Below are 21,852 nucleotides of genomic sequence, written 5' to 3' on the forward strand. Positions count from 1 at the left end.
TCCATTCATGTCCATGTAGGCCAATGTATTTTACAGGAAGTGAGTTATAATCATCAATGCCATGACACAAGTATAATGAAAGAGCCATAACCATAATCCAATTGGTAGCATATTACATAGGAAATTCATGCTTAAATGTGCTGCATGGTCATTCAGACGTCTGCATTGGCTGTGCACCATTTACGGTGATGGGGCCTCTGCAGAAGTAAAGGCATTTATACTTCTTACTCTTCGCAGAGCAGTACAGAGCTGTTGTCAAGGAAGTCAGTTTGTTTATACAGGATCTCCCGCCCCCACCTACCGTCAACCAATCATGTCAATGCGGAGCTATACGGCGTCACACCATCCGTACGACATTCACAGATCAAGCATAACTTGGCTCTTAGTTTATCATTTATAAATGTGTGTTACTGGTGATTTCTATCCTTAGGTGGGCAAATTTCACAATTTGAATTGACTCAACACATTCACAAATGGTGGCTTCGATCACAGTTTTGCGATCGAAGCCGTGTGGCTCAGTTGGTAGAGCATGGTGTTTGCAACGCCAGGGTTGTGGGTTTGATTCCCACAGGGGACCAGTACGGAGATAATTTTTTTTGTATGAAATGTGTGCATTCACTACTGTAAGTTGCTCTGGATAAGAGCGTCTGCTAAATGACTAAAATGTAAAATGTAATATAGGTTGCTTGAGGTTCATAGCTAACAGGCAGCACAAACAAACATTGTTGTGCAAATCTCTCCTCAACCATCAACACCAAAAATCAATGCAATTGTCCTTCATACCTTATGATTTTGTCTCTGTATTCTAGGAAATCCTATAGAATTAGAAATCCAGACACAGCAACAATTTGGCTTTCCTCCATCTTTTTTTTGTTTGCCCGGAAATAATGACAGAAGGAACTGTTTCATGAAGGGAAAACTTTCAAGCAAACATCTGCTCCTCACCTGATTTTTCAACGACAGCGGTGGCCGCGTGTAATTTGCATAAAGTAGAGCTGGACTTTTTCTATCGCTCCGCTAACCTTCCCACAATCCCCTGCGCATTGCTCCGCGTTCTCCCGTTGAAAATGAATGGGGCGGAACTTCGTCTGGCGAATTCGGAAGTAGTGGAAACGGTACGTTACTTCTGCCTCATGCACCAAGTCATGTTACTCCTATGAGCAGAGAAAGTGAAATGTTCCTCTATATTAAAGACGACAAGCCGCAAATAATAACGCAAGCTTAACGAAATGCGCATTTTATGGCTGATAAACCTGTTGAACAAAGTGTTGACAGTGCTGAATAACAACTTAAACACGAACTTACTCATAACTGTAGCTCTTTGCTGTTTTCATTGAGTCTCTCGCTAGTCATGGTTTTAAAAGTTTAAAATCTCATATTATCAACTTTCGTGTGCGTTTGAGGCTTCTTTTTACAATCAAGGCGCAAGGAAACTGTGCATATACGGTGATCTGAGCTATCTGATTGGCCAGGGGTAGGCCTGTAGGTGCACTTGATTTACTCTTTGGTCCTGCCTGGTAGGCAGAATTCTACCTTCAGACATGAAATGGTTCAAAATGGGAACACTTTGCCTTCCCGGCGCTACGGCTGCTGAATCAAGTGCAACTACCCTCAACAGCACGAAGCAAATACAAAAAATAGGACACAAGGCATTGTTGTTGGGTTTTTCAACATTTTCGATCAGTAACCATGGTGAAATAGTTTGCCATGGTGTACTGTCGATTTTAGGGCCATATAACACTGCAGTTTGCTTTATGCTTGTGTTTCCCAATAGGTAATGTAGTTTTGTTTTGACTGTTGTAATTTGGTTTATTCTGATTGATTGCTTGTTCTGGTCCTGAGACTTCATTCAGTGTGTTAGTGAACTCAGCCCCAGGATCAGCTGGATGAGGGGACTTTTTATCTTCCTTTACCTTGCATATTTTCCTCTACTTCCTTTCACTGCCCTCTAACCTCTACATTTGTACATCCATCTCCCCAAGTCATCAGCTCTTCATTGCCCCATCACTCCCCAAGTCATCAGCTCTTCATTGCCCAATCACTCCCCAAGTCATCAGCTCTTCATTGCCCCATCACTCCCCAAGTCATCAGCTCTTCATTGCCCAATCACTCCCCAAGTCATCAGCTCTTCATTGCCCCATCACTCCCCAAGTCATCAGCTCTTCATTGCCCCATCACTCCCCAAGTCATCAGCTCTTCATTGCCCAATCACTCCCTCCTTTTCACTTCAATGTAATGCTTACTTTTCTATTCTTGTCCTCTTTCCCCTCTTCCTTCTTTTAATGATGAAAGCTCTTCTAAAAGCTGACGTCTGCTGTTTTCGTTTTCTATTGTTTGAATGAGTCAGAGGTTAGAATGTTAAAGAATACAGAAGTGAAACTTTAAGGTTTCAGTTTCTCAGAATCCTGGACTTTCAATGGAGATTTTCCCTTGAATGGTTTTTAGTGAAGGACTATGCTCAATCTGGGTTTGGGAAACTGACCCTGAACAGAAGACACTTAAGCCTTGTTCACACTGCAGGCCTTAATGCTGAAATCTGTTTTGTTTTTCAAATCTGTTTTGGAATACTGACTGTCCAAACAGCAAGTGACCAAATCAGATTTGTTTGTGTTCAGACAGCATTTATTTGTTGACATGGCTATGCTAGTTGTCATAGTAATGACGGGTGTGTGCGCAGTGGTGTAGGCTGATTGGTGGTGCTCGTGCTTCCTATCACGCAGAAGTCATGTAACAAGTTGTGACAACAATAGCTCCCAGTTGTTTTGAATATTCAAATTCATAGTGGAAGAACACTTAAAGCCTCAGAATAAGATGATCAAACTTTCAAAACAAGTGGTTTTTGGCTAGCCACGGCAGTCAGCGAGCTAGCCACGGCAGTCAGCGAGCTAGCCACGGCAGTCAGCGAGCTTGCCACGGCAGTCAGCTAGCTAGTATGTAGCTGTTTAGCTTTCTAGCACATTCATGTCTGTAAATAGTTAACAAGCTAGTTAGCTACAACGTCATGTTCTTGTCAAACTGTCAACAAAGTAGCTAGCAAGCAACAAGATATGCCAAATAAATCTAAATTGTATTTGAGTAACTTCAAACTGCCAATGTGAACAAGGCTACAGTAACCCCCTCCACAAATGAATTATTTTCCTGTGAGACGAAAAATGACATTTCACAAGCCCTGTTTTGAAACTGAAATGTGCTTTATCAGGGTAGTATACAATATTTAGTGTCATTTAGAAAATTCCACCAGAGAGAGTCAGAGTTGAACAGCTTAACACTTCAAAGTTCTCCATGTTGAACTAGGAGATGGAGACAGAGCCTTTGGTGTGCTTGTCAGCTGGTCTCTGCCAGAGACAGAGGAGACACATGGCTTTGACAGCCTGCCTAAAAATAGACAAGTGTATTACCAGTTATATCGTTCCTCCAAATCAATTGGAAAGATATCATTCATTTTTGTAGGTCAGTAGATGTATTATTTTACCTTTATTTACGCAGGGCGTTGCCATTAAGACTAGGGTCTCTTTAAGTAAAGTATTACTGTGTATGATTATTGACTGTGCTCTCCCAGGTCCTGCAGTAGCCCTGTAGTGCTCATGTATTCACCCAGGGATGTTTTGTCTTTCTGGCAGGTCCTTCAGAAGCTGGGTAAAGCTGATGAGACCAGGGACACAGCGTTCGAGGAGGGTGTGGCTAACTTCAACAAGCAGATGGTGAGAGTCCCGCCTCTTCCAACTCTTTCTCCTTCCTCTCTCATTGAGATGGTGAACCCACTGTTGTGGCCCAATGTTCCCTCCCCTCCCAGCCTACACACACACACACACACACACAAACGGATCCATGACTGACCTGAACCGTACTGGGCTGGTTAAGATAGTCTTTTCACAATATCCTTTCCAGTATGGTCCCAGCAACTATGTTGTATGTGTAACCAGGGCAGCACAGTACAGCTTGGCTCAGTTTGGTTCTGTAATGTGAAAATGGCATCATGCTCACAATCCCAGTCCAAACCATTGTTGTATTTTCCAGGCCGAGGGCACCAAACTGCAGAAAGACTTGAGGGCCTACCTGGCAGCAGTTAAAAGTAAGAAGCATGTCTTTCTGTGTGTGTGTGTGTGTGTGTGTGCGTGTGTGTGTGTGTGTGTGTGTGTGTGTGTGCGTGTGTGTGTGTTTTTAAAAATATATATATATTTCACCTTTATTTAACCAGGTAGGCTAGTTGATAACAAGTTCTCATTTACAACTGCGACCTGGCCAAGATAAAGTACAGCAGTTCGACACATACAGCAACACAGAGTTACACATGGAATAAACAAATATACAGTAGAAAAAAGAAAAATCTATATACAGTGAGTGCAAATGAGGTAAGATAAATAAATAGGCCATGGTGGCGAAGTAATTCAAATACAGCAATTAGACACTGGAATGGTAGATGTGCAAGTAGAGATACTGGGGTGCAAAGGAGCAAGATAAATAAATACAGTATGGGGATGAGGTAGTTGGATGGGCTGTTTACAGATGGGCTATGTACAGGTGCAGTGATCTGTGAGCTGCTCTGACAGCTGGTGCTTAAAGCTAGTGAGGGAGATATGGGTCTCCAGCTTCAGTGATTTTTGCAGTTCGTTCCAGTCATTGGCAGCAGAGAACTGGAAGGAAAGGCGGCCAAAGGAGGAATTGGCTTTGGGGGTGACCAGTGAGATATACCTGCTGGAGCGCGTGCTACGGGTGGGTGCTGCTATGGTGACCAGTGAGCTGAGATAAGGCAGGGTTTTACCTAGCATAGACTTATAAACGGGGAACGGCACCTCTGTACCTTCAGGCTCTGATCAGGCCCTACACCCAAACAAGGGCACTGCATTCATCCACCTCTGGCCTGCTCGCCTCCCTACCTCTGCGGAAGTACAGTTCCCGCTCAGCCCAGTCAAAACTGTTCGCTGCTCTGGCACCCCAATGGTGGAACAAGCTCCCTCACGACGCCAGGACAGCGGAGTCAATCACCACCTTCCGTAGACACCTGAAACCCCACCTCTTTAAGGAATACCTGGGATAGGATATAGTAATCCTTCTAACCCCCCCCCCCAAAAAAGACATAGATGTACTGTTGTAAAGTGGTTGTTCCACTGGATATCATAAGGTGAATGCACCAATTTGTAAGTCGCCCTGGATAAGAGCGTCTGCTAAATGACGTAAATGTATAAATGTGTGTGCAGGTATCCTGTAACTTATTATTAGGTATTACAGTAATATCTGTCAGTTTCGATCTTGTCTATTTTGGGAGCGACACAGTTGTAGTGTTCACACACACACTAATACACACAGACCTCTTCCTGTTGTAGGCCCAGTTTCATTTCAGTTTTTGACCTGTCTGTCTGTCTGTCTGTCTGTCTGTCTGTCTGTCTGTCTGTCTGTCCTCAGCCATGCATGATGCGTCCAAGCGTCTGCAGGACTGTCTGGCGGATATGTACGAGCCAGAGTGGTTTGGCAAGGAGGAAGTGGATACCATCGCAGAGGTGAGAGAGACTAGCACGGTTGGTGTGTGTGTGTGATCTATGGGAATTCAGGATGAAAGACTACCTGTTCCTCTGTGAAAGGGGTGTACAAAACTTCAGAGGTTGAATTAAATGTATAATTGAAAATGCAGAAAGAACATGAGAACTTCAGATCAATTCTATTGGTTGTTTGAGTAAAAAGAGAATAGAAAAGGGAACCAGTGTCTAGTTTCCTCCCTCCATTTCATCACTGTCACATTCACTTCTTCTCCCTGCAACACATACTCCTCTCTCTCTCACTGCATGTCTCTTTCCCTCCATCTCTCCATCCTTCCGTCTGTAGGAGATGATAGAGAAGGAGATGGACTATTGCATGGAGGTAAAGGACAGCTCATTCATGACTGTGTAGACTGGTGATGAATGAGGACTAGTGGGAATAGCTGTGGCCTACACTAGATCTATAGCTAGAAGACATGGCACTAGTTTCAGACTAGCTCTGAACTGCACTGTTAGTGGAGCTGTTATTGGGGTGGGGGTGGGTGTATGCGTGAGTGTTTGCATTTGTGAGTGTGTTGTTTGACTCAGCTGTCTGTATTGTAGGAGACAGACATCCTGTGGTCAGATTACCACGACAAGCTTGTGGACAATTCCATGATCGCCATGGATACCTATCTGGCCCAGTTCCCTGACGTTAAGGTGTGTGTCACTGCAGTCAGGTGCTCAGTGTGAGGGTGTGTGTTTGGCCCTTTTGTGAAAAATGAAGCTCCAAAATAAATAAATAAATAAATCTGTTTTTATAAAAAATGTATAGATTTTTCACATTAACAAACAGAACAGACTACACATACTGGTACCAAGGGCTCTAACAGAACAGGCTACACATACTGGTACCAAGGGCTCTAACAGAACAGACTACACATACTGGTACCGAGGGCTCTAACAGAACAGGCTACACATACTGGTACCGAGGGCTCTAACAGAACAGGCTACACATACTGGTAACAAGGGCTCTAACAGAACAGGCTACACATACTGGTACCAAGGGCTCTAACAGAACAGGCTACACATACTGGTACCGAGGGCTCTAACAGAACAGGCTACACATACTGGTACCAAGGGCTCTAACAGAACAGGCTACACATACTGGTACCGAGGGCTCTAACAGAACAGGCTACACATACTGGTACCAAGGGCTCTAACAGAACAGGCTACACATACTGGTACCGAGGGCTCTAACAGAACAGGCTACACATACTGGTACCGAGGGCTCTAACAGAACAGGCTACGCATACTGGTACCGAGGGCTCTAACAGAACATGCTACGCATACTGGTACCGAGGGCTCTAACAGAACAGGCTACACATACTGGTACCGAGGGCTCTAACAGAACAGGCTACGCATACTGGTACCGAGGGCTCTAACAGAACAGGCTACGCATACTGGTACCGAGGGCTCTAACAGAACAGGCTACACATACTGGTACCGAGGGCTCTAACAGAACAGGCTACGCATACTGGTACCGAGGGCTCTAACAGAACAGGCTACGCATACTGGTACCGAGGGCTCTAACAGAACAGGCTACGCATACTGGTACTGAGGGCTCTAACAGAACAGGCTACGCATACTGGGCTCTATACAATCCATATGGTGGAAGTTCAGAGTTACAGCGAGATTAAAATGTAATGTTCCTCTGTTTGCGGAGACTGCATTCATGGTAAACACTGCATATGTCTGCTCAGTAGGAAATCACCTTTACATTTCTGGTGCGCAATCTTTAAAGTTTCAGCGATCCTGAATTTAAATGGAGCCCTGAAACAGCTCAGTTCCCTGACCAGTTAGAGGATACATCAATACATACATTTGATTAATTGGTTCTCAAGAAGCTGCAGCCTTCTATCTATCAGTGACTCTGTGGGTATGTTTGTCTGGTGTCTCTGACCAGGCACGCATCGCTAAGCGGGACAGGAAGATGACCGACTACGACAGTGCGAGGCATCACTTTGGCTCCCTACAGAAGGGCAAGAAGCAGGACCAGGCCAAGATTGCCAAGGTAAGATGGTCGCCCGCTGCATCGTTTCCTGGGTTCATTACGGTATCACACTGCTGAGCCAAACCAAGCTGAGCCAGCTGTACTGGGATGGCCTGGTTTTGCATCCACCATCGTTTAAAATAACAAATAATATATTCCATTTATCAGATGCTTTTATCCAAAGCAACTTAGTCATGGATGCCTACATGTTACGTACGGGTGGTCCCGGGAATCAAACTCACTATCCTGGCGTTGTAAGCGCCATGCTCTACCAACTACAGAGGACCAGCATTTCTGGAACCTTCTTGGAAGGAACAGAACAATGTAAAGAGAAAATATCCAGGCCAGTTCAGTTCAGGTCGGCTCTATAATGTGACTCAGTCATGACTCTATAAAGGCCTTAACAAAGCTAATGCAAATACCCACATTATGATGTCTGATGTCAGTAAGCAACATTCTGCGTTGCAATTTTGGCGCGGCACGTTTTGCTATGCTTGCCACATGCTCCCATGGGCTTAGGCTATACAAGTTGAAATAAGCAACCAATCAACCTACTGGGGGAAAAAGTCTCATTAACCTGTTTTTCATGTGTGTGTGTTTGATTGGGTGTTAGTTAATGTACAATATGGAAATACTCTTGCCCTATTTCAAAACTCTCTCAAACCTGCCTGTCTGAATTGCTAACCTGCCTGTCTGAATGCTAACCTGCCTGTCAAACTATTTGTCTTGCCTTCTCTCTGTCCGTCTGCATGGCTAGCCGATGTCTCTTGTGGAGAAGGCTGCCCCAGGTTGGGCCCAGGGGATTCTGTCTGCTCATCAAATAGCTCAAACTAACCTGACCAGAAACCAGGTGACTGATGTCTAATTAACTCACCCTCTCACCCCTGTCACACTTCACCCTGACCCCGCCTTGCCTTCAACACTCACTTGTCAATCACCCATTCTGAGTTCTAATTCCTAATTCTATGCCACCATGCCCTAACATTTTGTCTGCATTCCATGTCATTCTTTAGTTTGATTGTAGATAATGCGCTTTCTTTTGAGTAACATATACTAACAAACATGATACTGTAGAATTGTTCAACCTCTGTGGATGTGTGATGGTGTCTGTACAGGCAGATACTAACATTGTTTAACCTCTGTGGATGTGTGATGGTGTCTGTACAGGCATATACTAACATTGTTTAACCTCTGTGGATGTGTGATGGTGTCTACAGGCAGAGGAGGAGTTAGGGAGAGCTCAGAAAGTATTTGAGGAGATCAACGTAGATCTGCAGGATGAGCTTCCACAGCTGTGGAACAGGTGAGACTTCTCCACCCTCTCACTGATGCTACCAGGCTGACACAATCTCCTTCCCTCTGTCTTTCTGAAGAGCCACCCACTTACAGCCACTGTTATCACGTTCTCTCTTCCACATGTCATCACAGACAGTCAGACACACACACACACATGCACGCAGTGTTGCCAGCCACCATGTTAACACCTTCTCTCTCTCTCCTCTCTTCTCTCTAGTCGTGTTGGCTTCTATGTTAACACATTCCAGAGTATGGCTGGATATCAGCAGAGGTTCCACAAAGACATGGGAAAGGTGAGAGGGAGAGCTGGGTGCCTACCGTCAGTACATGGGACTGATTGATAATACATGTCTAGATTGATTCATTTACCTCCTCCAATCTTTCTGTTTGCAGCTGAACCAGGACCTGAATGATGTCATGACCAAACTGGATGAGCAGAGGCTGGCCAAGTGAGTGAGACTTTGACATAATACCAGTGTTGCGAATACCAGTGGAGTATTGTACATATGATAGTGTTCATCTATGGCATACCTGTCCACTTTGCCCCACTGTTATATGTACCTGTAAAATCTACCTCTGTCTGGTGCACCTTTTAGGAACTTTATGGTAATTCTAGAGAAATGAGGTCCAATGCATACACAGGGTTGGGGAGTAACGGATTACATGATGTCGTGTCTTTGGCATCATTAAATGGAAGATTCATCTTTATCAAAAATTCTCTGTAATTATTATTATTACGTGATTAAACTACTTAATCATGTAACTGTAATTAACTAGGAAGTCGGGGCACCAAGGAAAATATTCAGATTACAAAGTTATAATTTTCCTAATATAACTTTCAGATATTTTAATATCTGATCACTTAGTCTTCTGATTAAGGAATTATTCTTTACCTCACGTTAGTCTCATTCCAAACGTCATAAATTGTTGGTTATCTGCACGAACCCAGTCTTCACTATGAGTCATCCATACATCAATTGTCTTAAAATCATTTATTTACTAACTAAGTACTCACAGAAATGCATAACAAACAGTAGATATGGTTACAAAGAAATTATAGGGGAATGTGCCCTAGTGGTCTAAACCGGCATGGCGGCTTGTTAGACAGAGGGACTGATAAGGGCGCGAAAGATAAGAGACACTACAAAGTTGATAATTATAACAATTGAAATGATAATCCTTTGCACGTGAACGCTCACTCATTCGGAAATAACTGCAATCAATATGTATATTTACGCTCAGGGTGTCGTCGGGATCTCTGTTGAAAAGTTTGTTTCTGTTGGAGAGTTTGTCCGCCCTCTCTCTGTGTCTCTGTGTCTCTGTGTCTGTCTGTCTGTCTGTCTGTCTGTCTGTCTGTCTGTCTGTCTGTCTGTCTGTCTGTCTGTCTGTCTGTCTGTCTGTCTGTCTGTCTGTCTGTCCTGGTTAGAATGGATAGTTCAGAGTGACATCCATTCATGTCGTTATAGGATAGATGTTTCGGCGGTTGTCGGTCTTCGCGTTCAATGATACCGAATTCCTAGCTGCAGACTAGTAATTAATATCAGACTTATTCTGTCGGTATCGATAGTCTAAGAGTTTAACCACGTGGGATGGTTAAAAGATTCAGCAATCTACTTAAACCTTATTTCCCTCTATGATAGAGGTACTGGTCTTATTCGGAACATAGAAAAGGCTGTCTCATGACGCCAGGTCCTGTCTGTGTCACTGGGGGCGTGCCAAGGACTTAGTGAAACTTTAAACAGAAATACAATTCTCTCACATTAACATCATTACATAGCACCACATCATTTCACAAACAGTATCATCACCACTCATTCACTCCATACAACAATTAGATGTAAGCCTCATAACTGAGGCTATTGTATAAACATGGTTATGGTAATGTGGCCGTATTGTCTCATGAGTTTCACAAAATTGTACCAAACGGACCAGTTCGTAGCTAGATTCTTCACCGATCTTTTATACATTCTCTAGAACATGAATATTGTTCGGACCTCCAGTTCTGTGAGGTGGAAGAAATTCCTTTGTTCTCTCTATGAAACTCTCTCTATATACTGTCTGAACCTGAGGCAGGATTCTCCTCCAGGAATTTACGACCTCTCTGACCACAGCCGCCTGAGTGTAACAGGGAGAGAGGTAGGGGGATGGTGCAGAGGGAGGGGGGAATAGTGCTCGCTGTACCCAAAGAGGGCAACGTCATGACAATGACGACACACCAAATGTGTTTGATGGATTGCGGGGAAAGAGCAGGAATAGGTTTTTGTAGGCTACAGTCCAAGCTATGTCTTCCAATGGTGTGACTGCTTTTGGCATCCAAAGATTATCCAACTTGAATAAACACTTGGAGGTAAGGATGACAGCAGTGGTGTAGTCTATTTTGATATGGATATCACTTATTATTGGTCAAAGCATGCCATTCCATGAGCGCAGCATTTATTTTTCAACTCGAATCAATGAGCCCAATCAGTCCTCCATGACAACACAATCATAAACAACAGAGTAGGGCGCATATAAAACAATTTGGCTAATCTATACTTCCATATTTCCAAGTCCTATTCTTTGAGATCAAGAGGTATAACATTTATTGGAATGACTGGAATTCTGATAGAATTTGGTTTATAATGTAAGGATATAATTTAATGTTATTATTATCTGTAGTAGAAAGCGATGGGTTAGAAGAAGCCTACATAACCAACCCATAAAGTAAAATGAAACATCCATATATGGCCAGTTATGTAAACTTTTACAATGATTTATCCTGCAATAGATGTCGTTCAATTGGCAACATACATTTTTGTCTTCTTCTAATGCCTCTTAAGGGGAAATTAATCTAAAAGTAACGGAATGTAATCAGATTACGTTACTGAGTTTGGGTATTCCAAAAGTTCTGTTACCGATTACACTTTTGGACAGGTAACTAATAACTGTAACAGATTACATTTACAAAGTAACTTATCCAACCCTGTGCTTACACATTCTAGTGAGGAAGTGAAATGACTGGCTGAATATAGAATACTGTAGAGTAAATTACACCCCCCCCCCCCCCTCCCCACAGAAAGGCAGGTAAAGACTGGAAGCCTGGACCCAAGAAGAGGTAATGGACCTGACTGGGAGTGACCAGTGTGACAGTTTATATGTGCCTGTGTGTGTCCTTCTGCATGGTGCAGTTAGATACTGACTGAGAATAAAGGACTTGTTGGATACTACAACTCCCTACTACATCGCACAGTTCAGCATGATCTGGTTTATAAAGAGCTTGTTGGAGACTACAACTCCCTACTACATCACACAGTTCAGCATGATCTGGTTTGTAAAGAGCTTGTTGGAGACTACAACTCCCTACTACATCACACAGTTCAGCATGATCTGGTTTGTAAAGAGCTTGTTGGAGACTACAACTCCCTACTACATCACACAGTTCAGCATGATCTGGTTTGTAAAGAGCTTGTTGGAAACTACAACTCCCTACTACATCACACAGTTCAGCATGATCTGGTTTGTAAAGAGCTTGTTGGAAACTACAACTCCCTACTACATCACACAGTTCGGCAGCACTATGTGCACAATGAACTCGGAGAAGAAAAAAAGAAAAAAAATGGAATTCAAATAATTGAACTGAAGTTGTTGAATTAGTTGTTTAAAAACCAAAAAATAACCTGCATTCCGGTTAATTGCACAGCACTAGTCTCTCTGCATGGTGCAGTTAGATACTGAGTGAGAATAAAGGATTGGAGGACTCAACACAGGATACATACAGACCTTTAGTTGTCCAAGTGAACCGTCATCTGTCAAGTAGTGCATGGAGTTCTGCTGTGTGCTTGGACATTCATGGTGTTCCTCTAGTTCTCAGTCTGAGTGTCCGTGTGTTTCATGTCAGGCACTCCTCTGCATGGCCGCAGCATGACGTTTGAGGAAGCCTTGTGTTGTGAGTTGGTGTCTTATGCCGCAGCAACGTCCTCAAATAGTTTTTGCTCTGAGCTGTGTATTTGTGGAGTACTACGCACGGTCTTGTTATATATTAATAATAAAGAATGGTTTGTTTGGCATATGCTCATTCTCCCTGCTAAAATGAGGCTGTATACACAGATCATTAAATATACTTCTCAGCCCCCTGCTCCCATCTTGTGGTCTTGGTGGATGGTGCAGACTGTTGACTACACACAAATACATCTAGGTTGTGTTCAGTAGGGCACACCGTAACAAAATGTTTTATGACAAAAATAACGAACGTCTGTGTTCTTATCGGACAAGGTCAATGGTAGTACCAATGCATTTCACTCAGTTTCAAAATGTTTTCTCTTACGCACACCAGTTGACCCTGTTCTGCTTTCCCATGGTGATACAGGGGGACAGTGTGTGCTAAAAAAACTAATCGGGGCAGCCGCCACCAGATAGTCAGACCTTCACCACTGTGGATGACTGAAACTGATAAGCTGCTACATCTTTGCCCGTTGTACTATCATCTTAGTGAATCGCCCGCACGTTGCTCCAACACAACTGAGGTCATTGTCCCCCCTCTCGTTCTCTCTCTCCTCTGCCCCTCTCTCGTTCTCTCTCTCCTCTGCCCCTCTCTCGTTCTCTCTCTCCTCTGCCCCTCTCTCGTTCTCTCTCTCCTCTGCCCCTCTCTCGTTCTCCCTCTCCTCTGCCCCTCTCTCGTTCTCTCTCTCCTCTGCCCCTCTCTCGTTCTCTCTCCTCCTCTGCCCCCTCTCTCGTTCTCTCCTCCTCCTCTGCCCTTTTTATTTTCTACTTTCTCCTTCCTAGAAAAATAAATACAGTAAAATGTTCTCTCTCTACCGAACACAACCAGGACATCTTCATCATGGCATGACACGGGAGTCAGTCAGTAATTCTCCCTTTCTCTCTCTTTCCCAGTGAGGCAGTTGCCGCCAACCACAGCATTACCCCAGACGCTGCACCCAAGGTAAGGTTCCCTCATACAGGGGCTGTAACGTGTCTGACTGTCTCTGTGTTTGTCTTGAGTGACTGGGGTTTGTGCGTTGATGAATGAGTGTCATTTTTAGAAGCGTGGGTCAGAAGTGTGTGTGTGTGTGGAAAATCTTGAGTTTAGGGTCTGTTTAAGGTCTGTAACCCTCAGGAGTATTTTTAAGGTGTTGAATTCAAAAGGGTGGAAAAAGGAGAGGACGGTACAATTGCGAGCACACACACAGTCACTAACATTCTCTTCAGGAAAACTCTCAAAGCGAGAGATGAAACTAACCCAGAGCATGTTGATTGGAGAGTTTCTCTCCATTGGTTTGATAGAAATGGGCTTTTCTAACATAGACACCGCTTACAAACTAGGGCTGGATCCAATCCATTGTGCGTTATAGAGCAGCGCATTGCCTTACAGACTAGGGCTGGATCCAAACTAGGGCTGGATCCAATCCATGGCGCGTTATAGAGCAGCGCATTGCCTTAGACTAGGGCTGGATCCAATCCATGGCATGTTATAGAGCAGCGCATTGCACTTGATTTCTAAAGGTAATTTACGCTTGAGCCAACATGCGCAGCGTTTACCGTGTGTTTTACTAACCTGTGTGCTGTGTCTCCCTCACTACTGTTGCATGTGTGTACATACTTCCGTGGACCCTCCAGACGAGGCCGGCGCCCCCTGGACCCGCCCCTGTACGCCCGCCCCCCAGCCCCAGACCCTCGTTGACTCCAGCTCCAGACACGCAACAGGACATAATCTCCTTCGATGGCGAAGCCCTGGTGCCCGACGCTAACACAGCCCCACCGTCACAGGCAACCACTCCATCACAGGCAACCACTCCATCACAGGCAACCGCTCCATCACAGGCAACCACTCCATCACAGGCAACCACTCCATCACAGCCGCAGGTCAGATGATGTCATAATGTCCCCTCAGGCTTCCATCAACATCATACCCTCAGTGTCAACTCAGACGGCTCATAGGTTCTAGCCTAGGGATGGTCTGGCCTCCCACCTCCTCTTCCCCCTTGTTTTCCTAGGGATGGTCTGGTCTCCCACCTCCTCTTCCCCCTTGTTTTCCTAGGGATGGTCTGGTCTCCCACCTCCTCTTCCCCCTTGTTTTCCTAGGGATGGTCTGGCCTCCCACCTCCTCTTCCCCCTTGTTTTCCTAGGGATGGTCTGGCCTCCCACCTCCTCTTCCCCCTTGTTTTCCTAGGGATGGTCTGGTCTCCCACCTCCTCTTCCCCCTTGTTTTCCTAGGGATGGTCTGGTCTCCCACCTCCTCTTCCCCCTTGTTTCCTAGGGATGGTCTGGCCTCCCACCTCCTCTTCCCCCTTGTTTTCCTAGGGATGGTCTGGCCTCCCACCTCCTCTTCCTCCTTGTTTTCCTAGGGATGGTCTGGCCTCCCACCTCCTCTTCCCCCTTGTTTTCCTAGGGATGGTCTGGTCTCCCACCTCCTCTTCCCCCTTGTTTTCCTAGGGATGGTCTGGTCTCCCACCTCCTCTTCCCCCTTGTTTTCCTAGGGATGGTCTGGTCTCCCACCTCCTCTTCCCCCTTGTTTTCCTAGGGATGGTCTGGCCTCCCACCTCCTCTTCCCCCTTGTTTTCCTAGGGATGGTCTGGTCTCCCACCTCCTCTTCCCCCTTGTTTTCCTAGGGATGGTCTGGCCTCCCACCTCCTCTTCCCCCTTGTTTTCCTAGGGATGGTCTGGTCTCCCACCTCCTCTTCCCCCTTGTTTTCCTAGGGATGGTCTGGTCTCCCACCTCCTCTTCCCCCTTGTTTTCCTAGGGATGGTCTGGCCTCCCACCTCCTCTTCCCCCTTGTTTTCCTAGGGATGGTCTGGTCTCCCACCTCCTCTTCCCCCTTGTTTTCCTAGGGATGGTCTGGCCTCCCACCTCCTCTTCCCCCTTGTTTTCCTAGGGATGGTCTGGTCTCCCACCTCCTCTTCCCCCTTGTTTTCCTAGGGATGGTCTGGTCTCCCACCTCCTCTTCCCCCTTGTTTTCCTAGGGATGGTCTGGCCTCCCACCTCCTCTTCCCCCTTGTTTTCCTAGGGATGGTCTGGCCTCCCACCTCCTCTTCCCCTTGTTTTCCTAGGGATGGTCTGGTCTCCCACCTCCTCTTCCCCCTTGTTTTCCTAGGGATGGTCTGGTCTCCCACCTCCTCTTCCCCCTTGTTTTCCTAGGGATGGTCTGGCCTCCCACCTCCTCTTCCCCCTTGTTTTCCTAGGGATGGTCTGGTCTCCCACCTCCTCTTCCCCCTTGTTTTCCTAGGGATGGTCTGGTCTCCCACCTCCTCTTCCCCCTTGTTTTCCTAGGGATGGTCTGGTCTCCCACCTCCTCTTCCCCCTTGTTTTCCTAGGGATGGTCTGGCCTCCCACCTCCTCTTCCTCCTTGTTTTCCTAGGGATGGTCTGGTCTCCCACCTCCTCTTCCCCCTTGTTTTCCTAGGGATGGTCTGGTCTCCCACCTCCTCTTCCCCCTTGTTTTCCTAGGGATGGTCTGGTCTCCCACCTCCTCTTCCCCCTTGTTTTCCTAGGGATGGTCTGGTCTCCCACCTCCTCTTCCCCCTTGTTTTCCTAGGGATGGTCTGGTCTCCCACCTCCTCTTCCCCCTTGTTTTCCTAGGGATGGTCTGGTCTCCCACCTCCTCTTCCCCCTTGTTTTCCTAGGGATGGTCTGGTCTCCCACCTCCTCTTCCCCCTTGTTTTCAGCTTGCCCTATCTTTATTTTCTTTCTCCATCCATCCGTCCACTCCAGCTTACCACTTTCTGATGATCTCACCTCCTTTCATTCTCTGGTCAGTCCTTCACCCTCTTCATCCATCCTCTCTTCACCCTCTTCATCCATCCTCCACCTACTTGTTCACCTGCCTATCCATATCTCTGCAACTATTACAACTGGTAACACCACACCAGTCATCTCCAGGACCTTCCCAGTAAAATGTCCCAGTAATCCCAGTGCTTGTCTTCCTCCTCGTGTGTGTGGCAGTGTTTGGCCCCAGCAGGGTTTATTAACCTGCTCCATATGGACCTGGATGTACTATTGCAGGCCGCCACTCAAAGTTGGTGTGTCTCCCCATTGGTCAGGCAGCAAGGTGTCCAGATTCAGGGGTCAGTCAGACAGGCTTGTGGTCCTGGTGGTTTAAACTCTTCCCCTCGTTCAGTGCACAGTCTTTGCATGCTATGCATGGATTCACTCAATGCATGCAAGGGACGAACTGACAGCCTTCCTCACATGGCAGTAAGACTGACAGACCGGGGACAGACAGACACACTGACAGGGTACAGACAGACTGACAGACACAGTACCTCAGATTTAAAGCTGCAATATGTAACTTTTTGGGCGACCTGACCAAATTCACATATAAATAAGTTATAGATCTTTCATTGAAAGCAAGTCTAAGAAGTGGTAGATTTGTTCTATGTGTGCTATTTCTATGCTTCCCGTTAAGTTCAGTCCAACCACCAAATGTGGTTAATGTAGGGCTCATTAAATGCGGCTAATTTAGGGCTCATTAAATGTGGTTGGTTAATGTCTCATCAGGCTCAGGTAGCATCAGGTTTGAATTTTCATGCTGATCAAAGCTCTAATCAAATCCAGATATTTATATGCTTTATGATGCTTTTGAATGTCACTTTCGGTTTCCTGGCGGGAAATACCCCAGAGAAAACATATTTATTCTCGGTTAATAACGGGTTACCCGGGAGAAAAGTGATTTATTCTCGGGAGGAACATTTGTAAGATACTGGGATAATATTCAACCCTAATGCACATACAGGTTGATTCACAAGACACCAACCAAATAACTTACATATACAGTATTTTCATTAGGCCTAATGGCGTTTTATGACCATGATATGACATTTCTTGTAGTGACTGAGTAAGCTTAATTGTATAAGTAACCCTCAAAAGTGCCATGTTTGTACAGTTTATTATGTGGAGGACACATTTAGGTAGCCAGGACCATACGCCAAGACCGCTCCTGCAGTCCAGTGCCGTCGTTGAAGTTTGGTCTCTAGTAATTTAGGAGGGCAACTTTATGAAGGCCTCCTCACAATGGCCTTATCATACAAGGCTTTACAGAGGAGATATAAAAAAGGCAGACTATTTTTATTGTTCACATTATTTGCATTGATGTATTGAAGTCAAGTGGTTCAACATTCAAATGCAGTTTCGTGCACCACACAGGACAGCTTGGAAAAAGCGACGGTCGGTGGAACTCTGTCGCCACCAAGTGGACAATGTTTTCAGTTCCGTTGTGGCAGCAACGCTACCAGAGATATTTGATACAAGATCAAATGTTATGTCACAATTTATTATTATCTCAATTGTTTCCCCCCACCCGTGATATATTATTACTCCAATTTAGCTGTTAATCTGGTTTTATTTTAACGCTTTCTCTCATTTCCGATTGGAGGGCGGATGACCACGTGACTTCGATTTTACCAATTTGTTACATTGTAACAGTCAAACGTGGCTATTCCCGACTTTGATTATCTCTCAATCCATGCCACCATTTTTTTTAAAGCATTATCTTTGATATTTGGTGGAAAGTTTACAGAGCTCATTTTGTTGTAACCATAGTCGAATTTGACGTGTCGGAGAACGGCACCTTCCTCCCGAAAGCATTGCGGTATCGCTTCTCGGCCTTTTGGCTAAGATCAAGTGTAGTATCTGTTCTTATCAGTTTAATATCTGATACGTCCCCTATCTGGGGACCATATATTAAATTGATTTTTGGAACAGGGAGATGGAATAGGGGCTTGCTCCGTCCACTCCACGCATCGACCTGGTATTGCAGTACCTCCAGTAACGGTGCACCCCTGTCATTGTAAAGATAAATCAAGTAGAGGTAACGGAGTTGCTTAGTTTTAATTCGTTAGGATCATGTTTTTTCACATTTGCGAAAGTTGACTATGATAGCTGATGAGAATGCTGCGTTAATCTTCTAATCAAAGTTTATTCTTCATGTGTATGGATAAACGGTACAGTGAAATGCTTACTTGCAAGCTCTCCCCAACAGTGCAATACACATAATCAAAAATATACTAGCTAAGTAATAAAGTAGTAAAAAAAAAGAAGAAAATTGTTATGATTGGAAATGTATACACAAGAAGACTATACAATATAAACTATGAAATGTGCTAAAGTCATGCACTGGTAACATGGACTGCCTCACATACCAGTAAAACATATTTATTGGGCCTAATAAAGAAGTCAATTAAATGGTATTTAAAAAAAAAAAAATAATAATAATAATAATGTGGCATAAACACAACCAGTCATGATATTTATCTGATTTGTCAAACAAATCACTTCAAAATGTAGGCTACTTTTGTGCATGTTCTTCCACTCCAAAATGATTTCAGCATCCAAACTGCATGTATAACCTACTATTATTATTATTTAACTAGGCATGTCAGTTAAGAACACATTCTTAATCACAATGACGGCCTACCAAAAGGCCTCCTGCGGGGGCTGGGATTAAAAATATAGGACAAAACACATGATAAGAGACAACACTACATAAAGACAAACCTAAGACAACAACATAGCATGGCACAACAACATAGCAAACTAGTGCCATTTGTTGAATGTAAATAGACATGTTACAGAACACCAAAAAGTTTGCCTAATGAAGTTCAGCAATTGCCATTGATTGGGTCTACATTAATTGATGCACCTTGCTGACAAATTGACCTTTTCTGTAGCCTGAAAAGTCCTAATGTGTCTATCATGTATGTAGCCTATTGGATAAGGGCAAAATCATTTAGGCTTATTAAATGTGGTTAATGTAGGGCTCATTAAATGTATTTAATATGTCTCATCAGGCTCAGGTAGCATCAGGTTGGCATTTTCATGCTGATCAAAGCTCTAATCAAATCCAGATATTTATATTGTTAGGTTCTAAATAAAGAGTAAAAACTCAGTAAAATTCTAACCGTTTATTCACCCAATGGGTCAGACTGCTGAACGGAGCAAGACATGTTCCCACCAGCACACATGTTATGTATGTAATGTAATGTTATATATACCCACCCCAATTTAGGTGAAGGCTCCTCCTACTCTTTAAGCATTCACTTCAATAGATAGATGTGGGTAATAAACTGTTCCTTCTCCCTTAATGTGACCTGACCTGGGCCCCCATTCCTCACTAATCCACAGCTCTTCACCCTTATCAGTGACGGCAACCATGTGATTGCCAGTCTAAGCCCCTGGCTCATATCCAACCTTAAATCGACTCCACCATACACATTCCTCCTACAGATACCCATTAGCTTCTGGTGTAGAAACCAGACTGTGGCCCTTCTCATTTCCATAGGATACCTGATGATTAACAATATTTCAAGTTTAGAAGTCAGAACCCATCCCTTTTGAACATTACCTTCATACTGTTCATCATTTATATAAACTTGGAAATTACTTAATGAACAATGATAATAAAACATGATTTAACATTCACAGTTGATTATGTTTACAAATCCAAGACTTGTGGCCTCTGTTCTATAAATCACACTATGCGCACTTATTTCCATCTCTCGTCAGATAACAGAATGTCATTTTGACTTTCTCCATTTTAGCTTCTGGTTCCTAAGAGAGTTATAGCATAAGACTTGAAAAGCAAAAAGAAATACAAAACATAACAGTATTAATGTGTTAAGCTATGCATAATTATATATGCAATGTAAAACCAAAGTTTGATAACATGACAATTCCCACTCTCTCTTCACCTGACTCTATGCCTTCAAGATACTTTTCTGCTGGGTTCCACAAAAATAAAGGCCCTAAAAAACCTCCTCATGCTTTCACCCAGTCTTCCCCCATCTGGCCACAGGTTCCAAGAGGTGTTCTCAAGCCATGTCATTTTCACTTTGCTCCCCATCTCCTTCCTCCATGGCCATCATAACATTTGATCTTGATCAGTCGGTGGAACTCTGGCGCCACCAAGTGGACAATATCTTCAGTTACGTTGTGGCAGCAATGATACCAGAGATATTTGATACAAGATCAAATGTCACTATTATTATTATTATTATTATTATTAACTCCAAATTGTTTCCCCCCCACCCGTGATATTATTATTCCAATTTCTGTTAATCTGGTTTTAATGTAACACTCATTTCTGATTGGAGGGCGGATGACCCATGTGACTTTGAACCTACCAACTTTGTAACAGTTACTTTGTAACAGTCAAGTGGTTACTGCCGACGTTGATCAAATCTATGCCACGATTTTTAAAAAGCATAATCTTTGATATTTGGCGGAAAGTTTACAGATATCATTTTGGTGTAATCGAATTTGACGTGTCTGAGAATGGTACCTTTCGATAGCATTGCGGTATCGCTTCTCCGCCTTTTGGCTAAGATCAAGATAAAGATCGAGTGCAGTACCCAAGGGATCCTCAAGGTGGTGCGATGGCGTCGTCGGCCACATCACAGTCAGCGGCCGCTGGACTGAAGAACACGCTGCGGTTTCAATGGACTGGAGAAGAGAATTTGATGGAAATAGTTCGTTTTGGTAAGGAAGTTCTTTTTGGACCTCTATGTCTGACAGCAGAAGATGTGCACTGTCTGCAACAGAACACACCCAAGAAGTTTTATGATGTCGTTGTACACCATCACCCGGCTGGAGGAGGTGAGAGGGCTCTTCCGTGCGAACGCGACAGCACCCGCTCTCAGTGCTTTTCAAGTTGAGTCCCTACGCAGGCACACTATGAGGGTGCTAACGGTGCACATGTTTAACCCCTGGGTCACCGAAGAAACATTAGTGTGCTACCTCAGCCGGTACGTGACCATCTTGCCAGGAGTGAGAAATATTAAGGATGCCCTAGGCATCTGGACAGGGAAGAGGCAGTTTCGGGTGCTGCTGAGGGAAGATGAGAGCGGCCATGATGGCTACCGCCATCCTCCCGCCTCTTTTACTATCGGTGCAGACAGGGGCTACCTCATGTATGCTGGACAGCCTCGTTTCTGCAGGAAGTGCAGAACGTATGGGCACCTCGCCGATGCCTGCACCCAGACAAGGTGCAGAAACTGTGGGACTCTCGGTCACGTAATGAGGGATTGCACCGTGCCCAAACGCTGCAGTCTGTGCAACTCGGACCACCTGTTCCGTCACTGC

General features: G+C 44.6%; 1 protein-coding gene and 1 non-coding gene across 5 annotated transcripts in view; both read left to right on the top strand.

Moving 5' to 3' along the window:
* bin1b (bridging integrator 1b) overlaps nucleotides 1-21,852 on the top strand; it is a 47,313-nt gene that overhangs the window by 10,872 nt on the left and 14,589 nt on the right. For 2 of the 4 annotated variants that reach the window (XM_029743006.1, XM_029743008.1), the window contains exons 2-13: nucleotides 3,621-3,701; nucleotides 4,018-4,072; nucleotides 5,404-5,498; nucleotides 6,078-6,173; nucleotides 7,420-7,527; nucleotides 8,724-8,809; nucleotides 9,020-9,095; nucleotides 9,196-9,251; nucleotides 11,858-11,896; nucleotides 13,675-13,723; nucleotides 14,398-14,565; nucleotides 14,602-14,643. In XM_029743006.1, coding sequence (XP_029598866.1) covers nucleotides 3,621-3,701; nucleotides 4,018-4,072; nucleotides 5,404-5,498; nucleotides 6,078-6,173; nucleotides 7,420-7,527; nucleotides 8,724-8,809; nucleotides 9,020-9,095; nucleotides 9,196-9,251; nucleotides 11,858-11,896; nucleotides 13,675-13,723; nucleotides 14,398-14,565; nucleotides 14,602-14,643 — 951 coding nt within the window. Of the gene's footprint in view, nucleotides 1-3,620; nucleotides 3,702-4,017; nucleotides 4,073-5,403; nucleotides 5,499-6,077; nucleotides 6,174-7,419; nucleotides 7,528-8,723; nucleotides 8,810-9,019; nucleotides 9,096-9,195; nucleotides 9,252-11,857; nucleotides 11,897-13,674; nucleotides 13,724-14,397; nucleotides 14,644-21,852 lie in introns of all 4 variants that reach the window. The other 2 variants (XM_029743007.1, XM_029743009.1) reach the window with 2 other exon arrangements.
* Nucleotides 18,367-18,557, top strand: LOC115180908 (U2 spliceosomal RNA). The gene has a single exon (XR_003873178.1). It is a non-coding gene; the product is annotated as a U2 spliceosomal RNA (small nuclear RNA).

This window comes from Salmo trutta, unplaced genomic scaffold (genome assembly GCF_901001165.1).
Source record: "Salmo trutta unplaced genomic scaffold, fSalTru1.1, whole genome shotgun sequence".
NCBI classification, from domain to species: Eukaryota; Metazoa; Chordata; class Actinopteri; order Salmoniformes; family Salmonidae; genus Salmo; species Salmo trutta.